Raw genomic sequence first — 21,097 nt, forward strand, 5'->3', positions numbered from 1 at the left:
GCACCTGTGTCCCCTGCATTGGAAGGCGGATTCTTTACCACTGGACCACCAGGGAAGACCCGATTCATTGATCCTTATCTGGGTCACTGGTAGTTTAGCTTCTTTTACGGTTTTATTAAAAATTCCTTTAAAGAATTGCTAGAATGACAAAATGGGGCTTCACCGTTGCCTACTTCTGACGATTATTTTCTTGATTTTTCTGGGGCCACACATTTGTTACTATGATCACCAAATATTCATGGAAAGATAAAGTACTTCTAATATCCAGCCTAATAGATTTGGCTCGTATTCTACTTAAATGGATTATTTTCACTGTGAAGATGGTTTCCCAAAATAGGCACCTCCAACTTGAAATCAGACAGAATTGACTACTTAGCGGAGTAATTATGGTACTAAAAATGGACCTATGAAATGGAGATTAAAGATACTTATCATATGTAGTTCTAAACAATATATGGGATAGTTCATGGCTCAATGTTAGTTAAGTACTTTAAAAAAACAATAACTTCTATGGCTTTATCATGTCAAAACAGCTGGTTTCTTCTTGATCTTTCATAATAACTTAAGTTTCTGCTTGAAATGCCTACATTAGAAGATCTTAAAACTTAAATACAAACTAATTTATTTTACTTTGGTTCCACCAGGCAAGGAGCAAATGCCACGAGGGATGAGCTGACGACTTCCGCATTCCTGACCATTCAGTTGGATAGATCCCTTGGAGGACAGGCTGTGCAGGTTGGGATATTTTTACCCCAAAACTTATACAAGTTAAAGTTTTCTTAGCCCAGTGTCTAGTTAAAACCCTTTTCCCAAGTTGGGATGGGAATTTGACGCTTTCTAAATATTATATTTTTTTCATTTTAGAATTTAAATATTCCTATTCTCATGCCATACTCGTTCTCTCAGATTCTGGAAAAGAGGGAGCAAACAAAATTTAAAAAACAGAAACAAAAATAAACTATTAACAGATTTAAGAGCCCCAAAGAATCATTCCTTTAGAATCATATCAGATCAATGATAGCCACTTGCTATTAAAACTGTTCTACCTGAGTTATCACTCCCAGGTGATCACTTTCACGTTTTCACATCTTTATAAATGTGTAATGGCTTCTTCAAAGGTAGAAAGTAATTAGAAAAGTAAGTCCAATACTTTAGTACATAAAAACTGAGATGTGGAGAGTGAATTTGGTCTTCCAGCTGTTTTTCTTTCCATCTTGGATTTTAGTTCCTAAATAAAGCAAGTTAGACCTAAATTTAAAGGTGCATATTAACTTTTTAAAAATAAACTAACTGGGCTTCCCTGGTGGCGCAGTGGTTGAGAGTCCACCTGCCAATGCAGGGGACACGGGTTCGTATCCTGGTCTGGGAAGATCCCACATGCCGCAGAGCGGCTAGGCCCGTGAGCCATGGCCACTGAGCCTGCGCGTCCGGAGCCTGTGCTCCACAACGGGAGAGGCCTCAACAGTGAGAGGCCCGCGGACCGAAAAAAAAAAAAAAAAACTTTTTAAATTGTTAATTAACAAATTAACAACACGATTGAATTCTGTAAATGCACTAACTCCCCATGAAGTTCCCCATGAACTATTACATTCATTTCTTTTTTTTGAATTTTATTTTATTTATTTTTTATACAGCATGTTCTTATTACTTATCTATTTTATATATATTAGTGTATACATGTCAATCCCAATCTCCCAATTCATCCCACCACCCCCACCACCCCTGCTTTCACCCCTTGGTGTCCATACGTTTGTTCACTACATCTGTGTCTCTATTTCTGCCCTGCAAACCAGTTTGTCTGCACCATTTTTCTAGATTCCACATACATGTGTTAATATATGATTTTTTTTAATCTCTTTCTGACTTATTTCACTCTGTATGATAGTCTCTAGGTCCATCCACGTCTCTACAAATGACCCAATTTCATTCCTTTTTATGGCCGAGTTATGTTCCATTGTATATATGTACCACATCTTCTTTATCCATTCGTCTCTCGATGGGCATTTAGGTTGCTTCCATGACCTGGCTATTGTAAATAGTGCTGCAGTGAACTGTGGGGTGCGTGTGTCTTTTTGAATTATGGTTTTCTCTGGGTATATGCCCAGTAGTGGGATTGCTGGGTCATATGGTAATTCTATTTTTAGTTTATTAAGGAACCTCCATACTATTCTCCATAGTGGCTATATCAATTTACATTCCCACCAACAGTGCAAGAGGGTTCCCTTTTCTCCATACCCGCTCCAGCATTTGTTGTTTGTAGATTTTCTGATGATGGCCATTCTAACCAGTGTGAGGTGATACCTCATTGTAGTTTTGATTTGCATTTCTCTAATGATTAGTGATGTTGAGCAGCTTTTCATGTGCCTCTTGGCCATCTGTATGTCTTCTTTGGAGAAATGTCTATTTAGGTCTTCTGCCCATTTTTTGATTACGTTGTTTTTTTTTTAATATTGAACTGCATGTGCTGTTTATATATTTTAGAGATTAATCCTTTGTCCATTGATTCATTTGCAAATATTTTCTCCCATTCTGAGGGTTGTCTTTTTGTCTTGTTTACAGTTTCCTTTGCTGTGCAAAAGCTTTTAAGTTTCATTAGGTCCCATTTGTTTATTTTTGTTTTTATTTCCATTACTCTAGGAGGTGGGTCAAAAAAGATCTTGCTGTGATTTATGTCAAAGGGTGTTCTGCCTATGTTTTTCTCTAAGAGTTTTATAGTGTCCGGTCTGACATTTAGGTCTTTAATCCATTTTGAGTTTATTTTTGTGTATGATGTTAGGGAGTGTTCTAATTTCATTCTTTTACATGTAGCTGTCCAGTTTTCCCAGCACCACTTATTGAAGAGACTGACTTTTCTCCATTGTATATCCTTGCCTCCTTTGTCATAGATTAGTTGAGTATAGGCGCTTGGGTTTATCTCTGGGCTTTCTATCCTGTTCGTTGATCTGTATTACTGTATTTGTGCCAGAAGCATATTGTCTTGATTACTGTCACTTTGTCGTATAGTGTGAAGTCAGGGAGTCTGATTCCTCCAGCTCCGTTTTTTTCCCTCAAGATTGCTTTGGCTATTCGGGGTCTTTTGTGTCTCCATACAAATTTTAAGAATGTTTTGTTCTAGTTCTGTAGAAAATGCCATTGGTAATTTGTAGGGATTGCATTGAATCTGTAGATTGCTTTGGGTAGTATAGTCATTTTCACAATATTGATTCTACCAATCCAAGAACATGGTATATCTCTCCATCTGTTGGTATCATCTTTAATTTCTTTCATCAGTGTCTTATAGTTTTCTGCATACAGGTCTTTTGTCTCCCTTGGTAGGTTTATTCCTAGGTATTTTATTCTTTTTGTTGCACTGGTAAATGGGAGTGTTTCCTTAATTTCTCTTCAGATTTTTCATCATTAGTGTATAGGAATGCAAGAGATTTCTGTGCATTAATTTTGTGTCCTACTACTTTAACCAAATTCATTGATTAGCTCTAGTAGTTTTCTGGTGGCATCTTTAGGATTCTCTATGTATAGTGTCATGTCATCTGCAAACAGTGACAGTTTTACTCTTTCTTTTCTAATTTGTATTCCTTTTATTTCTTTTTCTTCTCTGATTGCCGTGGCTAGGACTTCCAAAACTATGTTGAATAATAGTGGTGAGAGTGGACATCCTTGTCTTGTTCCTGATCTTAGAGGAAATGCTTTCAGTTTTTCACCATTGAGAATGATGTTTGCTGTGGGTTTGTCATATATGGCCTTTATTATGTTGAGGTAAGTTTCCTCTATGCCTACTTTCTGGAGAGTTTTTATCATAAATGGGTGTTCAATTTTGTCAAAAGCTTTTTCTGCATCTATTGAGATGATCATATGGTTTTTATTCTTCAATTTGTTAATGTGGTGTTTCACATTGATTGATTTGCATATATTGAAGAATCCTTGCATTCCTGGGATAAATCCCACTTGATCATGGTGTACGATCCTTTTAATGTGTTGTTAGATTCTGTTTGCTAGTATTTTGTTGAGGATTTTTGCATCTATGTTCATCAGTGATACTGGCCTGTAGTTTTCTTTCTTTGTGACATCTTTGTCTGGTTTTGGTATCAGGGTGATGGCAGCCTCGTAGAATGAGTTTTGGAGTGTTCCTCCCTCTGCTGTATTTTGGAAGAGTTTGAGAAGGTTAGGTGTTAGCTCTTCTCTAAATGTTTGATAGAATTCACCTGTGAAGCCATCTGGTCCTGGACTTTTGTTTGTTGGAAGATTTTTGATCGCAGTTTCAATTTCATTACTTGTGATTGGTCCGTTCATATTTTCTGTTTCTTCCTGGTTCAGTCTTGGAGGGTTATGCCTTTCTAAGAATTTGTCCATTTCTTCCAGGTTGTCCATTTTTTTTTTTTTTTTTTTTTTGGCTCCAGACGCGCAGGCTCAGCGGCCATGGCTAACGGGCCCAGCCGCTCCGCGGCATGTGGGATCCTCCCGGACCGGGGAATGAACCCATATCCCCTGCATCGGCAGGCGGACTCCCAACCACTGTGCCGCCAGGGAAGCCCCCAGGTTGTCCATTTTATTGGCATAGAGTTTATATTCATTTCTTGAATGAAATATTTCTAAGAACTGACATCATCTATGTCATTTAGTTGATCTTTCAAGTAGTGATTACCAAATCATGCAAAAACTTTGAGGATAAGGTCCTGTGCCTTATAAATTCTATATTTCACAGTTAAATATTTGATATACCCAATGAATGAATTTCCAGTGTCAGCCAATTGAATCCTAAAATGGCAATGAAATGGTAATGCTTAGTTTCACCACAAGATGGCGGTGGTTTACAACAATGCATAAATAAAGTCCTGAATTGCTGTTTTAAACATTCCTTCGTAGACTGTATTAACAGTACTGAAAAATTTTCAATTTACCTTTCTATCTCTTATTTTCATTTCACAGTGGAGAATGGGCCTTAATCAGTAGCCCTCTTTCTTTCATGTTGGCACTTGATGTTTTCTCAATGTTATGGGAAATGCTAAGCCAACGGCAGTTTTAGGAGCTCTTAGCTAACCTCACCCATGCTTTGGGATGTGACTCAAAAGGCGTTTTAACTCGTTACTCGCTTATTTGAATGCCTACTGGTTGAAAGATATTTGTGGAGCTAGTTACTTTCAGTGCTCCCTAGGCTTCCCTATGATGGTATGTGCATCAGCATTCCCATTCACTTGGCTTCTAGAAAAAGACAGACCAGGGTAGGAGAGATATTTCAACTTTAGCATAGGGCAAATAATTTAAAAAAACAGGAGAGTGACACAAAATTTGAACTCTTTATGTAAATACATGCATCAATAGATTATGCAAGGGATAGGAAATTCGGATCTGATCCAGTATCTGTTGTTAAACTAATAGGTGAAATTAAATAACTTGCCATTTATTTTCTTCCATTTCCTTATCCTGAAAAGTCCTGATATTGTATTTTAAAAACAGCTTATATTAAGCAAATCTACTAGTACCATTTCCATAGGTAAGCTAAAAAGTAGAAAGTCTATTCTGTTTATTTTTGTCAGTTCTTGATGTTTGGATTGAAATCTTTACTCATCCCCAGATTACGATGATTTTTTTCATCTTACAGTGGTAGGGATGTAAAAAGAATGAGTATACTTTCATGTTGTCTTATTTTTGGAAGAATTTGAATGAATGCACATCTCCTAACCTACTGAACGAGATCCAAAACACGTGAGAGACAGGTATACCCCTAAACATCTGGAAAGCTTGGTGCCCTTGTAAAAAAAGAGTGATTTTCGTAAAAGACGGCATACATCAGCGTTTCGTTGTTTTCCCCCTTTTGGAGATGTAAATGAACAGACTTGAAACTTTGTGCTTTCTGGAAGCAGAAAGCGGTGCAGTGTGGTGCTGTGTCCCCCGAGAAGGTGCTGTGTCTGGAGTAACGAATGGTCCCTAACGAATGGAGTAACAGAGGAAGCTCTGTTTGATTATCATTAACCTATATTTTCTGTTGATTCATCGTTCCTCCGGCTCTTGACTTTTTATATATTTTTTTTGACTTTTTATATATTTTTAATTTTGTTTTCAAAGAGAAAAATAAGGACGCCTTTGGAAATACGGCCTTCTTTCACTGCGCTCTTTATTAATTTCTTTTATCCCCGCCGCCCCCAGATCCGAGTCTCCCAAGGCAAAGAACCTGCTCACCTGCTGAGTTTGTTCAAAGACAAACCGCTCATTATTTACAAGAACGGAACATCAAAGAAAGGAGGTCAGGTGCCGGCCCCCCCAACACGCCTCTTTCAAGTCCGAAGAAACCTGGCATCGATCACCAGAATTGTGGAGGTAACATCATGCGTTCAGTAAAACCTGCCCTGCTCATGGGCTTCCCAGTGGACCTGAGCCATCAACAAATACTAGTCTTTAAAAAAATTGGCAAGTAAACCCCCTTTATTTCTATAATTAATCCAGCGTTCACCATAAAAAATATTAAAAGCAGGAGAATCAAGTAAAAAGTTAACTTCAGATACCAGGCCTCTCATATTTTTCAACTAGCTTATAACAAAACAAATGAATTTTAAGAATAATGTAACAAATCAAGCGGTCAAAGGTGTGAGGCAGCTTAAGCTCTGTCTTGAAAGGCCTGGGGGAAGATGGATTGAGGGTGATGGTCAGGTGACCACTCTAGGAAAATTCAAGAGGGAGGGCCGTTATTTGTACAAGTGTGAGGACCATGGAAAGCAAGTTTCACCACACTGGGCCGGAACCATAACTCAGCTGTTAAGGCCACACAAGCTGTCTCTGACAGCAGCTGTGAAAGAAGTCAAACCCCAGATCACAGTGTCAGACCACAAGACCACCAGGTATGGGCAAGGCCAGCGGCCCAAGTTTTTAAATGGCTGAGTGCTTTGACTTCAGGGAGGATTCATCACACTTCATAACCCAGTCACCTTAGTCACCGTTGAAACCCAAGTGTCCCAAGTCACCCCTAACTGCCCTGCACTCTCTGTATGTCCCCAAACCTGGACCATTTGCCAGGTTGTTCAGGTGAGCCCTTAAAACCAGGTGGGTCACAGCATCCCTCCCCCCTCAACCTGTTCTCTAAGCCACCCCGCCTTCTTGCTCCATGGCTGTGTTCTGAGGACGCAGATTCCCATACAGCCTTCTCAAGTGGAAGTTGTATTTTCCCCCAGTGCCCACTGACCAGGGACCGGTGGTGGGGTCCCCTCCTTGCTCGACCCTTGCCCTTTTGAGTTCTTCTTATCCGTCTCCTTCCCCCATCCCCCTGTGCTGTCGTCTGCTGAGCTCCCGGTCCGGTCCTTCCCCTCTTATTGTTTGGTGGCTTCAGTCATTGTCTCACCGTCTCCATCACTTTGGCTCCTCTCATCCAACAGTTGTGTCTTGACTCCACTTCATCTCACACTTGTGGTCCTGTACTGGACTCCACTCCGTCATCGCCTCCTGCCCCTCCAGCCGGATGGGCTTTATCTAGTTTGCCAAAGCCCTGCCTTTCGCCGTCAAAAGCCTCATGTCTGACCCCGCTTTTCTCAGCCTCCTGCTAGCATTTGCTAGAGCCACCCTTTTCTGTCTTCTCAGAACGCTATCTTTTTACGAGGCTTCTGGAACCCCTCACTTAGCAGGATTTCTTCCACACTTGAGGGCCACTCTTCTGAAGAGTATTCTCACTCCCAACCAGCTTTGCTGGATTCTCCTCCTCTGCTCGTCCTCTAAGCTCTTGAACCCTCCGAGGCTCAGTCCTGGCCCTCTTCAGAGTGATCTCATTCAGTCATATAATTTAAACGCCATTAGGTATTGATCTCATCCAGAACATTCTGTGCATGGATTCTCATGTGTTCAATTATGACTACTTTTTTTAATCTATCAAATGGACGGTGAAGCCTTCATCTACAGGCCCTCTCAGTTGATTTCAGATGCAAGAGTCAAGGAGAATCGTTATGGTCCTGGTCTCTTCCCAGGGGGTACTTCTTTAGGGGGCATCATGAGCTTCTTGCGTTGCAGATTCTTTGTTTTCTTGCAGCCTCCCAAACCAGCCTTTGCATTCCTAGCCTCTCTGAAATGCGCTAGTCGAAACATTGTTTATAAGGCTTTCTGTTTTCATCTCCTGGGAGGCTAAAGCTTTCTTATGTTCTATTTTGGAACTACCACCAGGATCCCACACCAGTCTGGGTATGGACCTCTTGTCACCTGTCTCTCCATCATCCAAGCTCTTTCCTCCGAACCAGTAAGGAGACATTTGGATTAGAAATTGGAAGTCATAGTTCCTGTAAATCTCCATCATCACATCTGATAGATTCCTTTGAGCTTGGTCCATGGAGCCTCCTTCCTACTGAAAGAGGATGATAAGCACTTCTCTGAGTGTTCCCAACACCTGGGACACATCTTTAAAATTTCCAGCAGCTGTTCATTGCTCCTCTAGTGCTCTCTCTGGGGACAGGGTCCTGACGAGCCTGGTGAAACCCAACTCTCCACATGGTTGATGCCTTCCTCTGGCAGCTCGCCACAGTTGGTCAAACGGCATCATTTGGACAGCCGATCGCCAGCTCCTTCTTGAGGCACTCTCTTCACTTGCCCTCAGGACACCACACTCTTGATTTCTTCCTCTCTCATGGCTGCTCTATCACAGTCTTGTTTCCTGGTTCTTCTTCATCTCCCTGTTAGCACACCTCACATGGAGTCCCACAGAAAGTCATATGCATACTGTCACAATCATACAATCCTGTAGTCAGACAGAGGGTCTCAAAGAGGCCAGTGCAGAGACACAAAATGACAAGATCATAGATGCAGTCAAAGGCACAAGCCCATCGTAGGACCTCAGACTCACTCCCAAGCCTGAGACTCCGCACACGCCTTGTCTCTGCCCCGATGCTCCACTGTCAGCCTCACCCTCAGGCTGGAGTCTGGTCTCAGCCAGGTGCCTCTCACTCACTCTGCAGCCACACTGACTGGAGCTGTGCTCCTCTGGCTCATCCCAGACGGTGTCCACAGCTTCTCAGTTGAAAGGAAGAGGGTATGTCAGTGCTGTATTTTTAACCCCCTATAAACAGTCTCTTATAATTTGAGCTATAATTTATCTGAGCCTGGAGAACCTTTCAGTGAATCTATGTTATTATCTCTTTGTCTGTATTAGATATCAGTCCCTGTTTTATGATTTTTCTGTGTCCCTTGGATTATTTGACAAACCTCTTTAGTGGAGGGAGAGAAAAACTGAACACTGTGCTTTATGTTTATCATTTGTGAATATAAACGTATATTTCTTTTCAACCTCTTTCCAAACATCAGTTATAGCCCATCCTCCTTCTTGCGGTCTCTTTGAATATTATCCTTGTTATGTATCACTTAAGTTTGCCTTATTTTATTCTCAGAGCCTTGTGCTACTGTCTTCGGGCGGGTGAGCGTAAGTGACACAGCGCAACGTGCTCCTAATGTTTCTAACCCCCTGGGCGTATCCTGGTGCCCCCTGAATTAATATCCTGGGTCAGGACAGAAGTCTGTAGGCGGTTTGGCACTGTCGCAGCTTCCTGGACATGTTTATTGAGGGAGCAGCAATGAATTTACATCATTGTGTTCTTTTTCTTCATACTCTAGGTAGATGTTGATGCAGAGTCATTGAATTCCAATGATGTTTTTGTCCTGAAACTACGACAAAATAATGGCTACATCTGGAGAGGAAGAGGGGCCAGCCAGGAGGAGGAGAAGGGAGCAGAGTATATGGCAAGTGTCCTCAAATGTAAAACCACGAGGATTCAGGAAGGCAAGGAACCAGGTGTGTATAGGTGAGGCCAAGGACACTAGCCAGAACTTATATTTGGCATGCTTGCTAATCATGTAATTTATTTATTTCTGTCATAAATAGGAACTTTGTAATGGTTGTAGGACATTAAGAACCCATTCACTAGTTGCAAAAATGGGTGATGGTACCAACTATATTTAAGTAACTTCTCCTGCTCTATTTAAGTAACTTCTTAACAGTGAAGTTGAAGTGAGATACAATTATTTGTTACGGTAAAGCAGTACCGACCATGTGCTTCTGAAAATGCACTGGCTAACTTGTGTTTTCCACAGAGGAGTTTTGGAATTCCCTTGGAGGGAAAAAAGACTACCAGACCTCTCCCCTGCTAGAAACCCAGGCTGAAGACCATCCACCTCGGCTTTACGCCTGCTCCAACAAAACTGGAAGATTCATTGTAAGTGTCCCGTGAAACCCTGGGGTGGAATCAGCAGCAGTGGGAGAGAGAAGCCTTCTTGTGTGGCTCTAAAGCGTCCCTGCCCTGATTCTCAGTTTTAGTTTACCTGCAAACCACAAGTGACAATCTTTGCTCCACGCAGGGTTGGTTTAAGAGCCAGTGACGTAATGGACGTGAAAGCATCGGAATACTGTAATGTACTGTATTAATCAAGCTGCTCTTAAATATATCAGCTACTTTGCACCAGTGTCAGCATGTGGTCATTTCGGTATGAATATGCGTGTGGTTGGATTTGCTTATTTAATGATTTGATGCTTTCTCTACGCAACAATAGTGGTTTCTCTGATCAAACTATGTAAATTTTACACTGCAGTTTCCCACGGGAATAAAAAGTTTCACCATGTTGATGGAATAAAAAATATTATGGAAATATTATGATCCTTGGGCAGGAATCACAGAAAGCTATATACACACCTGCAAATTAACTGAAATCAGCAGGAGTAGTTTATGTCATAGTCCCATTCACAAGCTTTGAATTCTAGGCAATTCAAAGTATTTGTGTACAAGAGTGATTGTCTACGGGTCTCTAAAATATCCTGGGCTGTGGCCCCTCATCTCAGTTTAATCAAAAATTCTGCTTTTTCTGTTTGACATACTAAGTTTTTGTGTAAATCTTTCATTTAAAGAACAAATTCCTTGCCTATAAAATCTGAACTAAAGATTTGGTCACCAAGTCTTAGTAAATACAAGCTTTACTTTTCAATGTACACATGACAATTTAGTAAGTATTTTCCCAGGTTACATTGCATGCTTGAAATAAAATGCTTTGAAGAAGAAACTGCTCATGTGTGAACCACACTTGAAGCTTACATGTGATTTGACCTAAAAATTAAAGATTTAAATGGTGGATTGTGATAAATATTAGGCACCACAGTTGTTCACCTACTTTGCAGGAAATCCATATATCTTATAAATTTGCTGTCAGAAAAATCTGTTGTTTTACTCTTTTTTTTTTTTTTTTTTTGCGGTACGCGGGCCTCTCACTGTTGTGGTCTCTCCCATTGTGGAGCACAGGCTCCGGAGGCGCAGGCTCAGCGGCCATGGCTCATGGGCCCAGCCGCTCTGCGGCATGTGGGATCTTCCCGGACCGGGGTACGAACCCGTGTCCCCTGCAAAGGCGGGCGGACTCTCAACCCCTGCACCACGAGGGAAGCCCTGTTTTACTCTTTTGACTGCTGATTTTATATTGCATCCAAACAATGGCTTTTTCAGCATATGCTCCTATAATTTCTTATTAGTATTATCTACTAATAATGCTGTAAATAACATGTTTGTTTCCAATGGAGATATATGTTTAAAAAATAACACCTAGGCTTTGTTCTTATGTTAAAAAAATCTATTAGTTTTTGGGTTTTGTCATTCACATATTTAAGAGAAATATACTTTTCCTTTACACCTACTCATTTTCTTGTTTGATATTTGGAACGCTAATCCCTTCACATTTTAAGGAAAAGGAGTGTTACTAACAAGTGTTTGATCTCATCATCAGAAAGCAGGCTTTAGACATGTAGATTCATACAAGACAGAGCCTCTTGGTTAAAAGCACAGCTTTTAGAACCATTCTGCCTGTTTGATATCACTTACTTGGCGATATTATTTACTGGCTGTGTGACCCTAGGCTGGTTACTTACCCTCTCTGTGCTATAATTTTCTCATCTGAAAAATGGGGATAATCCTAGTACCTACTTCATAGGGTTGTTGTGAATATTAAATTAGTTGTTGCATATATACAACAGTGCCAGGCATGGAGTAAGTGATATTTAAGGTTTTCGCTTTTTTTAAGCATTATGTAATTGGTAATTATTCTGTAAAAAGAAAATATAAACAAATTTGCCCGCTGTAAATGGTTAGTGTTTGTTTGTTTTTTGTGTAACAGTCTCAAAATGTAATCAGATTACAACAAACAGGTATTATCATGCTTAGGGGGCTTCAGGTTGGGGTCATGCCTCTTCTTCCCAGGACAGAGCCCAGGAGCACAGGAGGGCCCCTGAGTCGCATTTGCTAGTATGACAAGGGCAAGGCCACAGTCAACTTCACCTGCAGAGTCACACAGTAGAGGGAAGGAGCAAACCACAATCCAATCTACCATACCTTCCTAATGATCAGGGGGGGGTTTCATCCAGAATTCTTTTTAAAAATTTGAACTTTAGATTAATGCATGCCTGCTGGTAATGGGTGCATTAAACTAACCCTCCCCATTACCCTTTAATGTTAACTACGGAGAACACAATTTAACCCATTTAAAATAAAAATAATGAAGCTTTGCATATGGAATATTGTTATAATATCATCTTATGGAAAATGATTGATTCATAAAAATGACCAGACTTACTGATTTTATTAAAATAATCTTGACCTACAAAATGAAAGACGATTTAATACCCAGATCATAAACTTAAATATCTTTAGGAGCTAGGAAGGAAACAGAAATCTGTGAAGCAACTTGTCATAAGGAAGTGGAATTAGAGACAATTGTGGCCAGATTGACTGTACATGGTCTCTCTAAGGCCATATGCAATGTTTATGTTAACCACTGTCCTCCCCAAATAAGACACCCTGAATTTGTGATACCTGATTAAACAGATAAACAATTATTTAAATCTTTAACTGCCCAAAAGGAAGAAAAAAATGGCTACCAAACTTTTCTTTTTGCTATGCTCCAAATAATGCAAGGCGTTTATATCCTGTATATTAGAAAAATCACTGCTTAACTGCTTGGTTATAAAGCTTTTTTATACATTTCAGGTTGAAGAGGTTCCAGGAGAGTTCACCCAGGATGATTTAGCAGAAGATGATGTCATGTTACTAGATGCTTGGGAACAGGTAAGAGAGTGGAACAGGAAGAGAGTGTACTTATAGTTGGGACCTGACACAACCTGCTTTGAGAAATAGCAAGTCTAATAATAAACGGACCCATGGATTTAGGCTGTATTTAAAAGAAACTCTCCACAGTTTGGCAAAAAATAAAACCAGTGTGGCAAGTTGGTTTCTGAATATTGAAATAATTCCACGGCTACCATCTTTGGCTGTATAGTTTTGGCCAAAAAAACCCTACTTTTCATTTATTTGTAAAATTCACTCATTCCTAATTTATTCGTACATTCATTCATCCACTCATTTAAGTAATAAATGCATTAGTTGGTTGCAGTGCATGGGGGGTACGATGCCTCAGGAAGACCAAAATATTCAGAATTTCTCTTGAAATTTGACAAGAAGTCCTAGGAAACCCCTTCCCTGGGGAAGGAATAGACACAGAATAGTTTTGAATCTACACAGTAAAATATATTACTGTTATGTATATATCTTTATTTGATAGAAAATTAATGGCGATTTTATATGTCACATCTGTTAGTTGTTTTCTCCTGTGAAAGGGAAAAATAAATATATTAGGAGCTAAATCGTATAGAACAATTATAAAACACTTATCTGAATTAGGCCTAGTCTTAGAGTCAACCACAGAGACTTGTTACTTTTAGGTTTGTTCTTACTTGCTAAGTCATTCAGTTATATTACAACTTAGCTTCTTGGTCTAGAATTACCATATCTGAGTTTGGGATCTAGTCACAGATTCTCCCTAAGTGAATGGATCACTTATTTCTAGATATGAAATTTAAAACCTTATGTCAATAAAACACCTTTGTGTATTTAAGAATTATAAGAATGTTTCCTTTTTCAGAAGAATTTAATCTTTTCCATTTGTAGTGAGCTCTGTTGCTTCCATAATCATGGATACTTCAGAATATTTCCTGTACTACATTTCATTTGTTTTTCAATCATACTTTTCATCTACATGGCCATGCTGTCATGGTTTGTTCTGTGCCTGCAAGCAAATATTCTAACACTTTCAGTATGCATTAGAATGTAATCAAAACTAATTTGACCAAAATTTCTCTGCCAACAAGTGATTTTAAAGTGATTTAAATGTAAGGGAATTCAGGAGAATTTGTCATCATTGAAGCAGAAAACCTACACATTTGACAAGAAGGATACATACAGAACATATATCTGTTTTTAAGAATCAGTATTTAAATATTAAACATTATAGCACTTTTACCAAAGTGTGACAGGATACAATACCATAGGACAAGAACCCTAGGACTAAGTTAGGGGATCCTAAAGGGAGTCTGGGGTGCCCACAAACAAGCTACATATGGTTCCCCCAGGATAATAGTATGGGGATACTGACTGCCTTACACACCCCAGGGTTGGGTGCAAAAAACCAGCCAATGTGTGGTTTTAAGGAAAGCTCACTTAATAACTAGAAAACACTATATAAACTTAAAATACCAGAATGTGAAATCTGGAGTCAAACTGGCTGGATATAAATTTAGGGTCTCTTAGTAAGTGTATACATTAGGAAAGTGATTGAACCTTTCTGCACCTCCATCACCACACCCCTGACTTTGAGGTTGCTGTGAAGATTAAGTGGGATTGTATGAGAAGCACTTTGCATACGGCTTGCACAACATCTACACTCCCAAAACAATGTGTATTATTATTGCTTCATTTTTCAGATTTTTATTTGGATTGGAAAAGATGCCAATGAAGTTGAGAAATCAGAATCTCTGAAGTCGGGTAAGCTAGATCCCGTAGGGAATTATGACAGTAATTCTGAACAGGTGTTACCAAGTTCCTGACTTCTCTTTTCACCACATCCTCCAAAACCACATATCAAAACCAAGAAGAATCTTAGCTTTCATCTTCAGAACTGAAGAGTAATGGAATTTTTTTTAAATGAAGAATTTCAGAAAAGGAACAAGAAAAACATATTTTGTTATCTAATTTAGGATGTAATTATATCAATTTATTCTGAAAATTTCTAATTCACTTAAACACTTTTTTATTATGGAAATAGTAAAGCCTCCATAACTGTGATAACTTAGATTTTTTTAAACATCATTATTGGAATATAATTTCTTTACAATGGTGTGTTAGTTTCTGCTTTATGACAAAGTGAATCAGTTATACATATACATATGTTACCATATCTCTTCCCTCTTGCGTCTCCCTCCCTCCCACCATCCCTATCCCACCCCTGTAGGTGGTCACAAAGCACTGAGCTGATCACCCTGTGCTATGCTTCCCACTAGCTATCTGTTTTACATTTGGTAGTGTATATATGTCCATGCCACTCTCTCAATTTGTCACAGCTTACCATTCCCTCTCCCCATATCCTCAAGTCTATTCTGTAGTAGGTCTGTGTCTTTATTCCCATCTTGCCCCTAGGTTCTTCATGACCTTTTTCTTTCTTAGATTGTATATATATATGTTAGCAAACGGTATTTGTTTTTCTCTTTCTGACTTACTTCACTCTGTATGACAGACTCTAGGTCCATCCACCTCACTACAAATAACTCAATTTCGTTTCTTTTTATGGCTGACTAATATTCCATTGTATATATGTGCCACATCTTCTTTATCCATTCATCTGTTGATGGATACTTAGGTTGCTTCCATGTCCTGGCTATTGTAAATAGAGCTGCAATGAACATTTTGGTACATGACTCTTTTTGAATTATGGTTTTCTCAGGGTATATGCCCAGTAGTGGGATTGCTGGGTCATATGGTAGTTCTATTTTTAGTTTTTTAAGGAACCTCCATACTATTCTCCATAGTGGCTGTATCAATTTACATTCCCACCAACAGTGCAAGAGGGTTCCCTTTTCTCCACACCCTCTCCAGCATTTATTGTTTGTAGATTTTTTAATGATGGCCATTCTGACCAGTGTGAGATGATATTGCATTGTAGTTTTGATTTACATTTCTCTGAAGATTAATGATGTTGAGCATTCTTTCATGTGTTTCTTCGCAATCTGTATATCTTCTTTGGAGAAATGTCTATTTAGGTCTTCTGCCCATTTTTGGATTGGTTTGTTGTTTTGATATTGAGCTGCATGAGATGCTTGTAAATTTTGGAGATTAATCCTTTGTCAGTTGCTTCATTTGCAAATATTTTCTCCTATTCCGAAGTCTGTCTTTTCATTTTGTTTATGGTTTCCTTTGCTTTGCAAAAGCTTTTAAGTTTCATTAGGTCCCACTTGTTTATTTTCGTTTTTATGGCCATTTCTCTAGGAGGTGGGTCAAAAAGGAATTTGCTGTGATTTATGTCATAGAGTGTTCTGCCTATGTTTTCCTCTAAGAGTTTTATAGTGTCTGGCCTTACATTTAGGTATTTAATCCATTGTGAGTTTATTTTTGTGTATGGTGTTAGAGAGTGTTCTAATTTCATTCTTTTACACGCACCTGTCCAGTTTTCCCAGCACCACTTATTGAAGAGGCTGTCTTTTCTCCACTGTATATTCTTGCCCTCTTTATCAAAGATAAGGTGACCATATGTGCATGGGTTTATCTCTGGGCTTTCTATCCTGTTCCATTGATCTATATTCCTGTTTTTGTGCCAGGACCATACTGTCTTGATTACAGTAGCTTTGTAGTATAGTCTGAAGTCAGGGAGCCTGATTCCTCCAGCTCCGTTTTTCTTTCTCAAGATTGCTGTGGCTATTCGGGGTCTTTTGTGTTTCCATACAAATTGTGAAACTTTTTGTTCTAGTTCTGTGAAAAATGCCAGTGGTAGTTTGATAGGGATTGCATTGAATCTGTAGATTGCTTTGGGTAGTAGAGTCATTTTCACAATGTTAATTCTTCCAATCCAAGAACATGGTATATCTCACCATCTATTTCTATCATCTTTAATTTCTTTCATCAGTGTCTTATAATTTTCTGCATACAGGTCTTTTGTCTCCTTCAGTAGGTTTATTCCTAGGTATTTTATTCTTTTTGTTGCAGTGGTAAATGGGAGTGTTTTCTTAATTTCACTTTCAGATTTTTCATCATTAGTGTATAGGAATGCCAGAAATTTCTGTGCATTAATTTTGTATCCTGCTACTTTACCAAATTCATTGATTAGCTCTAGTAGTTTTCTGGTAGCATCTTTAGGATTCTCTATGTATAGGATCATGTCATCTGCAAACAGTGACAGCTTTATTTCTTCTTGTCCGACTTGGATTCCTTTTATTTCTATTTTTCTCTGATTGCTGTGGCTAAAACTTCCAAAAGTATGTTGAATAATAGTGGTGAGAGTGGGCAACCTTGTCTTGTTCCTGATCTTAGTGGAAATGGTTTCAGTTTTTCACCATTGAGGATGATGTTGGGTGTGGGTTTGTCATATTTGGCTTTATTATGCTGAGGAAAGTTCCCTCTATGCCTGCTTTTGCAGGGTTTTTATCATAAATGGGTGTTGAATTTTGTCGAAAGCTTTCTCTGCATCTATTGAGATGATCATATGGTTTTTATTCTTCAATTTCTTAATATGGTGTATCACATTGATTGATTTGGGTATATTGAAGAATCCTTGCATTCCTGGGATAAACCCCACTTGATCATGGTGTATGATCCTTTTAATGTGCTGTTGGATTCTGTTTGCTAGTATTTTGTTGAGGATTTTTGCATCTATGTTCATCAGTGATATTGGCGTGTAGTTTTCTTTCTTTGTGACATCTTTGTCTGGTTTTGTTATCAGTGAGATAGTGGCCTCATAGAATGAGTTTGGTAGTGTTCCTCCCTCTGCTATATTTTGGAAGAGTTTGAGAAAGATGGGTGTTAGCTCTTTTCTAAATGTTTGATAGAATTCACCTGTGAAGCCATCTGGTCCTGGGCTTTTGTTTGTTGGAAGATTTTTAATCACAGTTTCAAATTCAGTGCTTGTGATTGGTCAGTTCATATTTTCTATTTCTTCCTGATTCAGTCTTAGAAGGTTGTGCATGTCTAAGAATTTGTCCATTTCTTCCAGATTGTCCATTTTATTGGCATAGAGTTGCTTTAGTAATCTCTCATGATCTTTTGTATTTTTGCAGTGTCAGTTGTTACTTCTCCTTTTTCCTTTCTAATTCTAATGACTTAAGTCTTCTCCCTTTTTTCTTGATGAGTCTGGCTAATGGTTTATCAATTTTGTTTATCTTCTCAAAGAACCAGCTTTTAGTTTTATTGATCTTTTTAATCACAATTAAGTTAATTATCATTTCCTTCATCTCTTTTTGATTTATTTCTGATCTGATCTTTATGATTTCTTTCCTTCTGCTCACTTTGGGGTTATTTTGTTCTTCTTTCTCTAATTGCTTTAGGTGTAAGGTTAGGTTGATTATTTGAGACGTTTCTTGTTTCTTAAGGTAGGATTGTATTGCTATAAACTTCCCTCTTAGAACTGCTTTTGCTGTATCCCATAGGTTTTGGGTCAACGTGTTTTCAGTGTCTTTTGTTTCTAGGTATTTTTTGATTCCCTCTTTGATATCTTCAGTGATCTCTTGGTTATTAAGTAGTGTATTGTTTAGCCTCCATGTGTTTGTACATTTTACAGATTGTTTCCTGTAATTCATATCTAGTCTCATAGCGTTGTAGTCGGAAAAGATACTTGATACCATTTCAATTTTCTTAAATTTACCAAGGCTTGATTTGTGACCCAGGATATGATCTATCCTGGAGAATGTTCCATGAGCACTTGAGAAGAGTGTGTATTCTGTTGTTTTTCAATGGAATGTCCTATAAATATCAATTAAGTCCATCTTGTTTAATGTATTATTTAAATCTTGTGTTTCCTTATTTATTTTCATTTTGGATGATCTGTCCATGGGTAAAAGTGGGGTGTTAAAGTCCCCTACTATGATTGTGTTACTGTCAATTTCCCCTATAATGGCTGTTAGTATTTTTTTTTTTTTCTTTTTGCGGTACGCAGGCCTCTCACGGTTGTGGCCTCTCCCATTGCGGAGCACAGGCTCCAGATGCGCAGGCTCAGCGGCCATGGCTCACGGGCCCAGCCGCTCCACGGCATATGGGATCTTCCCGGACCGGGGCATGAACCCGTGTTCCCTGCATGAGCAGGTGGACTCTCAACCACTGCACCACCAGGGAAGCCCTGGCTGTTAGTATTTGCCTTATGTGTTGAGGTGCTCCTATGTTGGGTGCATAAATATGTACAATTGTTATATATTCTTCTTGGATCAATCCCTTGATTATTATGTAGTGTCCTTCTTTGTCTCTTGTAATAGTCTTTATTTTAAAGTCTATTTTATCTTACATGAGAATTGCTACTCCAGCTTTCTTTTGATTTCCATTTGCATGGAATCTTTTTCCATCCCCTCACTTTCAGTCTGTATGTGTCCCTAAGTCTGAAGTGGATCTCTTGTAGACAGCGTATATACGGGTCTTGTTTTTGTATCCATTCAGCCAGTCTATGTCTTTTGGTTGGAGCATTTAATCCATTTACATTTAAGGTAATTATTGATATGTATGTTCCTATTACCATTTTCTTAATTGTTTAGGGTTTGTTATTGTAGGTCTTTTCCTTCTCTTGTGTTTCCTGCCTAGAGAAGTTCCTTTAGCATTTGTTGTAAAGCTGGTTTGGTGGTGCTGAATTCTCTTAGCTTTTGCTCGTTTGTAAAGGTTTTAATTTCTCCCTCAAATCTGAATGAGATCCTTGCTGGGTAATCTTGGTTGCAGGTTTTTCTCCTTCATCACTTTAAATATGTCCTGCCACTCCCTTCTGGCTTGCAGAGTTTCTGCTGAAAGATCAGCTGTTAACCTTATGGGGATTCCCTTGTGTGTTGTTTGTTGTTTTTCCCTTGCTGCTTTTAATATGTTTTCTTTGTATTTAATTTTTGATACTTTGATTAATATGTGTCTTGGCATGTTTCTCCTTGGATTTATCCTGTATGGGACTCTCTGTGCTTCCTGGACTGGATTAACTGTTTCCTTTCCCATATTAGGTAAGTTTTCAACTATAATCTCTTCAAATATTTTCTCAGTCCCTTTCTTTTTCTCTTCTTCTTCTGGGACCCCTATCATTTGAATGTTGGTGCATTTAATTTTGTCCCAGAGGTCTCTGAGGCTTTCCTCAGTTCTTTTCATTCTTTTGTCTTTTTTCTGTTCTGCAGTAGTTATTTCCACTATTTTATCTTCCAGGTCACTTATCCGTTCTTCTGCCTCTTTTATTCTGCTATTGATCCCTTCTAGAGCATTTTTAATTTCATTTATTGTGTTGTTCATCATTGTTTGTTTGCTCTTTAGTTCTTCTAGGTCCTTGTTAAACATTTCTTGTATTTTCTCTCTTCTATTTTCAAGATTTTGGATCATCTTTACTATCATTATTCTGAATTCTTTTTCAGGTAGACTGCCTATTTCCTCTTCATTTGTTAGGTGATGGGTTTTTGCCTTGCTGCTTCATCTGCTGTGTGTCTTTCTGTCTTCTCATTTTGCTTAACTTACTGTGTTTGGGGTCTGCTTTTCGCAGGCTGCAGGTTCGTAGTTCCCGTTGTTTTTGGTGTCTGTCCCCAGTGGCTAAGGTTGGTTCAGTGGGTTGTGTAGGCTTCCTGGTGGAGGGAACTAGTGCCTGTGTTTTGGTGTGTGAGGCTGGATCTTGTCTTTCTGGTGGGCAGGTCCACATCTGGTGGTGTGTTTTGGGGTGTTTGTGGCTTTATTATGATTTTAGGCAGCCTCTCTGCTAATGGATGGGGCTGTGTTCCTGTTTTGCTAATTGTTTGGCATAGGGTGTCCAGCAGTGTAACTTGCTGGTTGTTGAGTGAAGCTGGGTCTTGGTGTTGAGATGGAGATCTCTGGGAGATTTTTGCAATTTGATATTATGTGTAGCTGGGAGGTCTCTTGTGGACCAGTGTCCTGCACTTGGTTCTCCCACCTCAGAGGCACAGCCCTGATGCCTGGCTGGAGCACCAAGAGCCTTTCATCCACATGGCTCAGAATAAAAGGGAGAAAAAATGGATAAATAGAAAGAAAGAAAGGAAGGAAGGAAGGAAGGAAGAAAGGAAGAAAGGAAGAAAGAAAGGAAGGAAGGAAGAAAGAAAGGAAGAAAGGAAGAA

At 39.1% G+C, this 21,097-nt stretch overlaps 1 protein-coding gene across 2 annotated transcripts in view; it reads left to right on the plus strand.

The window, feature by feature from the left end:
• SCIN (scinderin) overlaps window positions 1-21,097 on the plus strand; it is a 79,643-nt gene that overhangs the window by 55,824 nt on the left and 2,722 nt on the right. For both annotated transcript variants that reach the window (XM_032643633.1, XM_032643635.1), the window contains 6 exons: window positions 645-735; window positions 6,142-6,312; window positions 9,574-9,751; window positions 10,051-10,172; window positions 12,978-13,055; window positions 14,747-14,807. In XM_032643633.1, the coding sequence (XP_032499524.1) occupies window positions 645-735; window positions 6,142-6,312; window positions 9,574-9,751; window positions 10,051-10,172; window positions 12,978-13,055; window positions 14,747-14,807 (701 nt within the window). The remainder of the gene's footprint in view (window positions 1-644; window positions 736-6,141; window positions 6,313-9,573; window positions 9,752-10,050; window positions 10,173-12,977; window positions 13,056-14,746; window positions 14,808-21,097) is intronic.

This window comes from Phocoena sinus, chromosome 9 (genome assembly GCF_008692025.1).
Source record: "Phocoena sinus isolate mPhoSin1 chromosome 9, mPhoSin1.pri, whole genome shotgun sequence".
In the NCBI taxonomy this organism is placed as follows: domain Eukaryota; kingdom Metazoa; phylum Chordata; class Mammalia; order Artiodactyla; family Phocoenidae; genus Phocoena; species Phocoena sinus.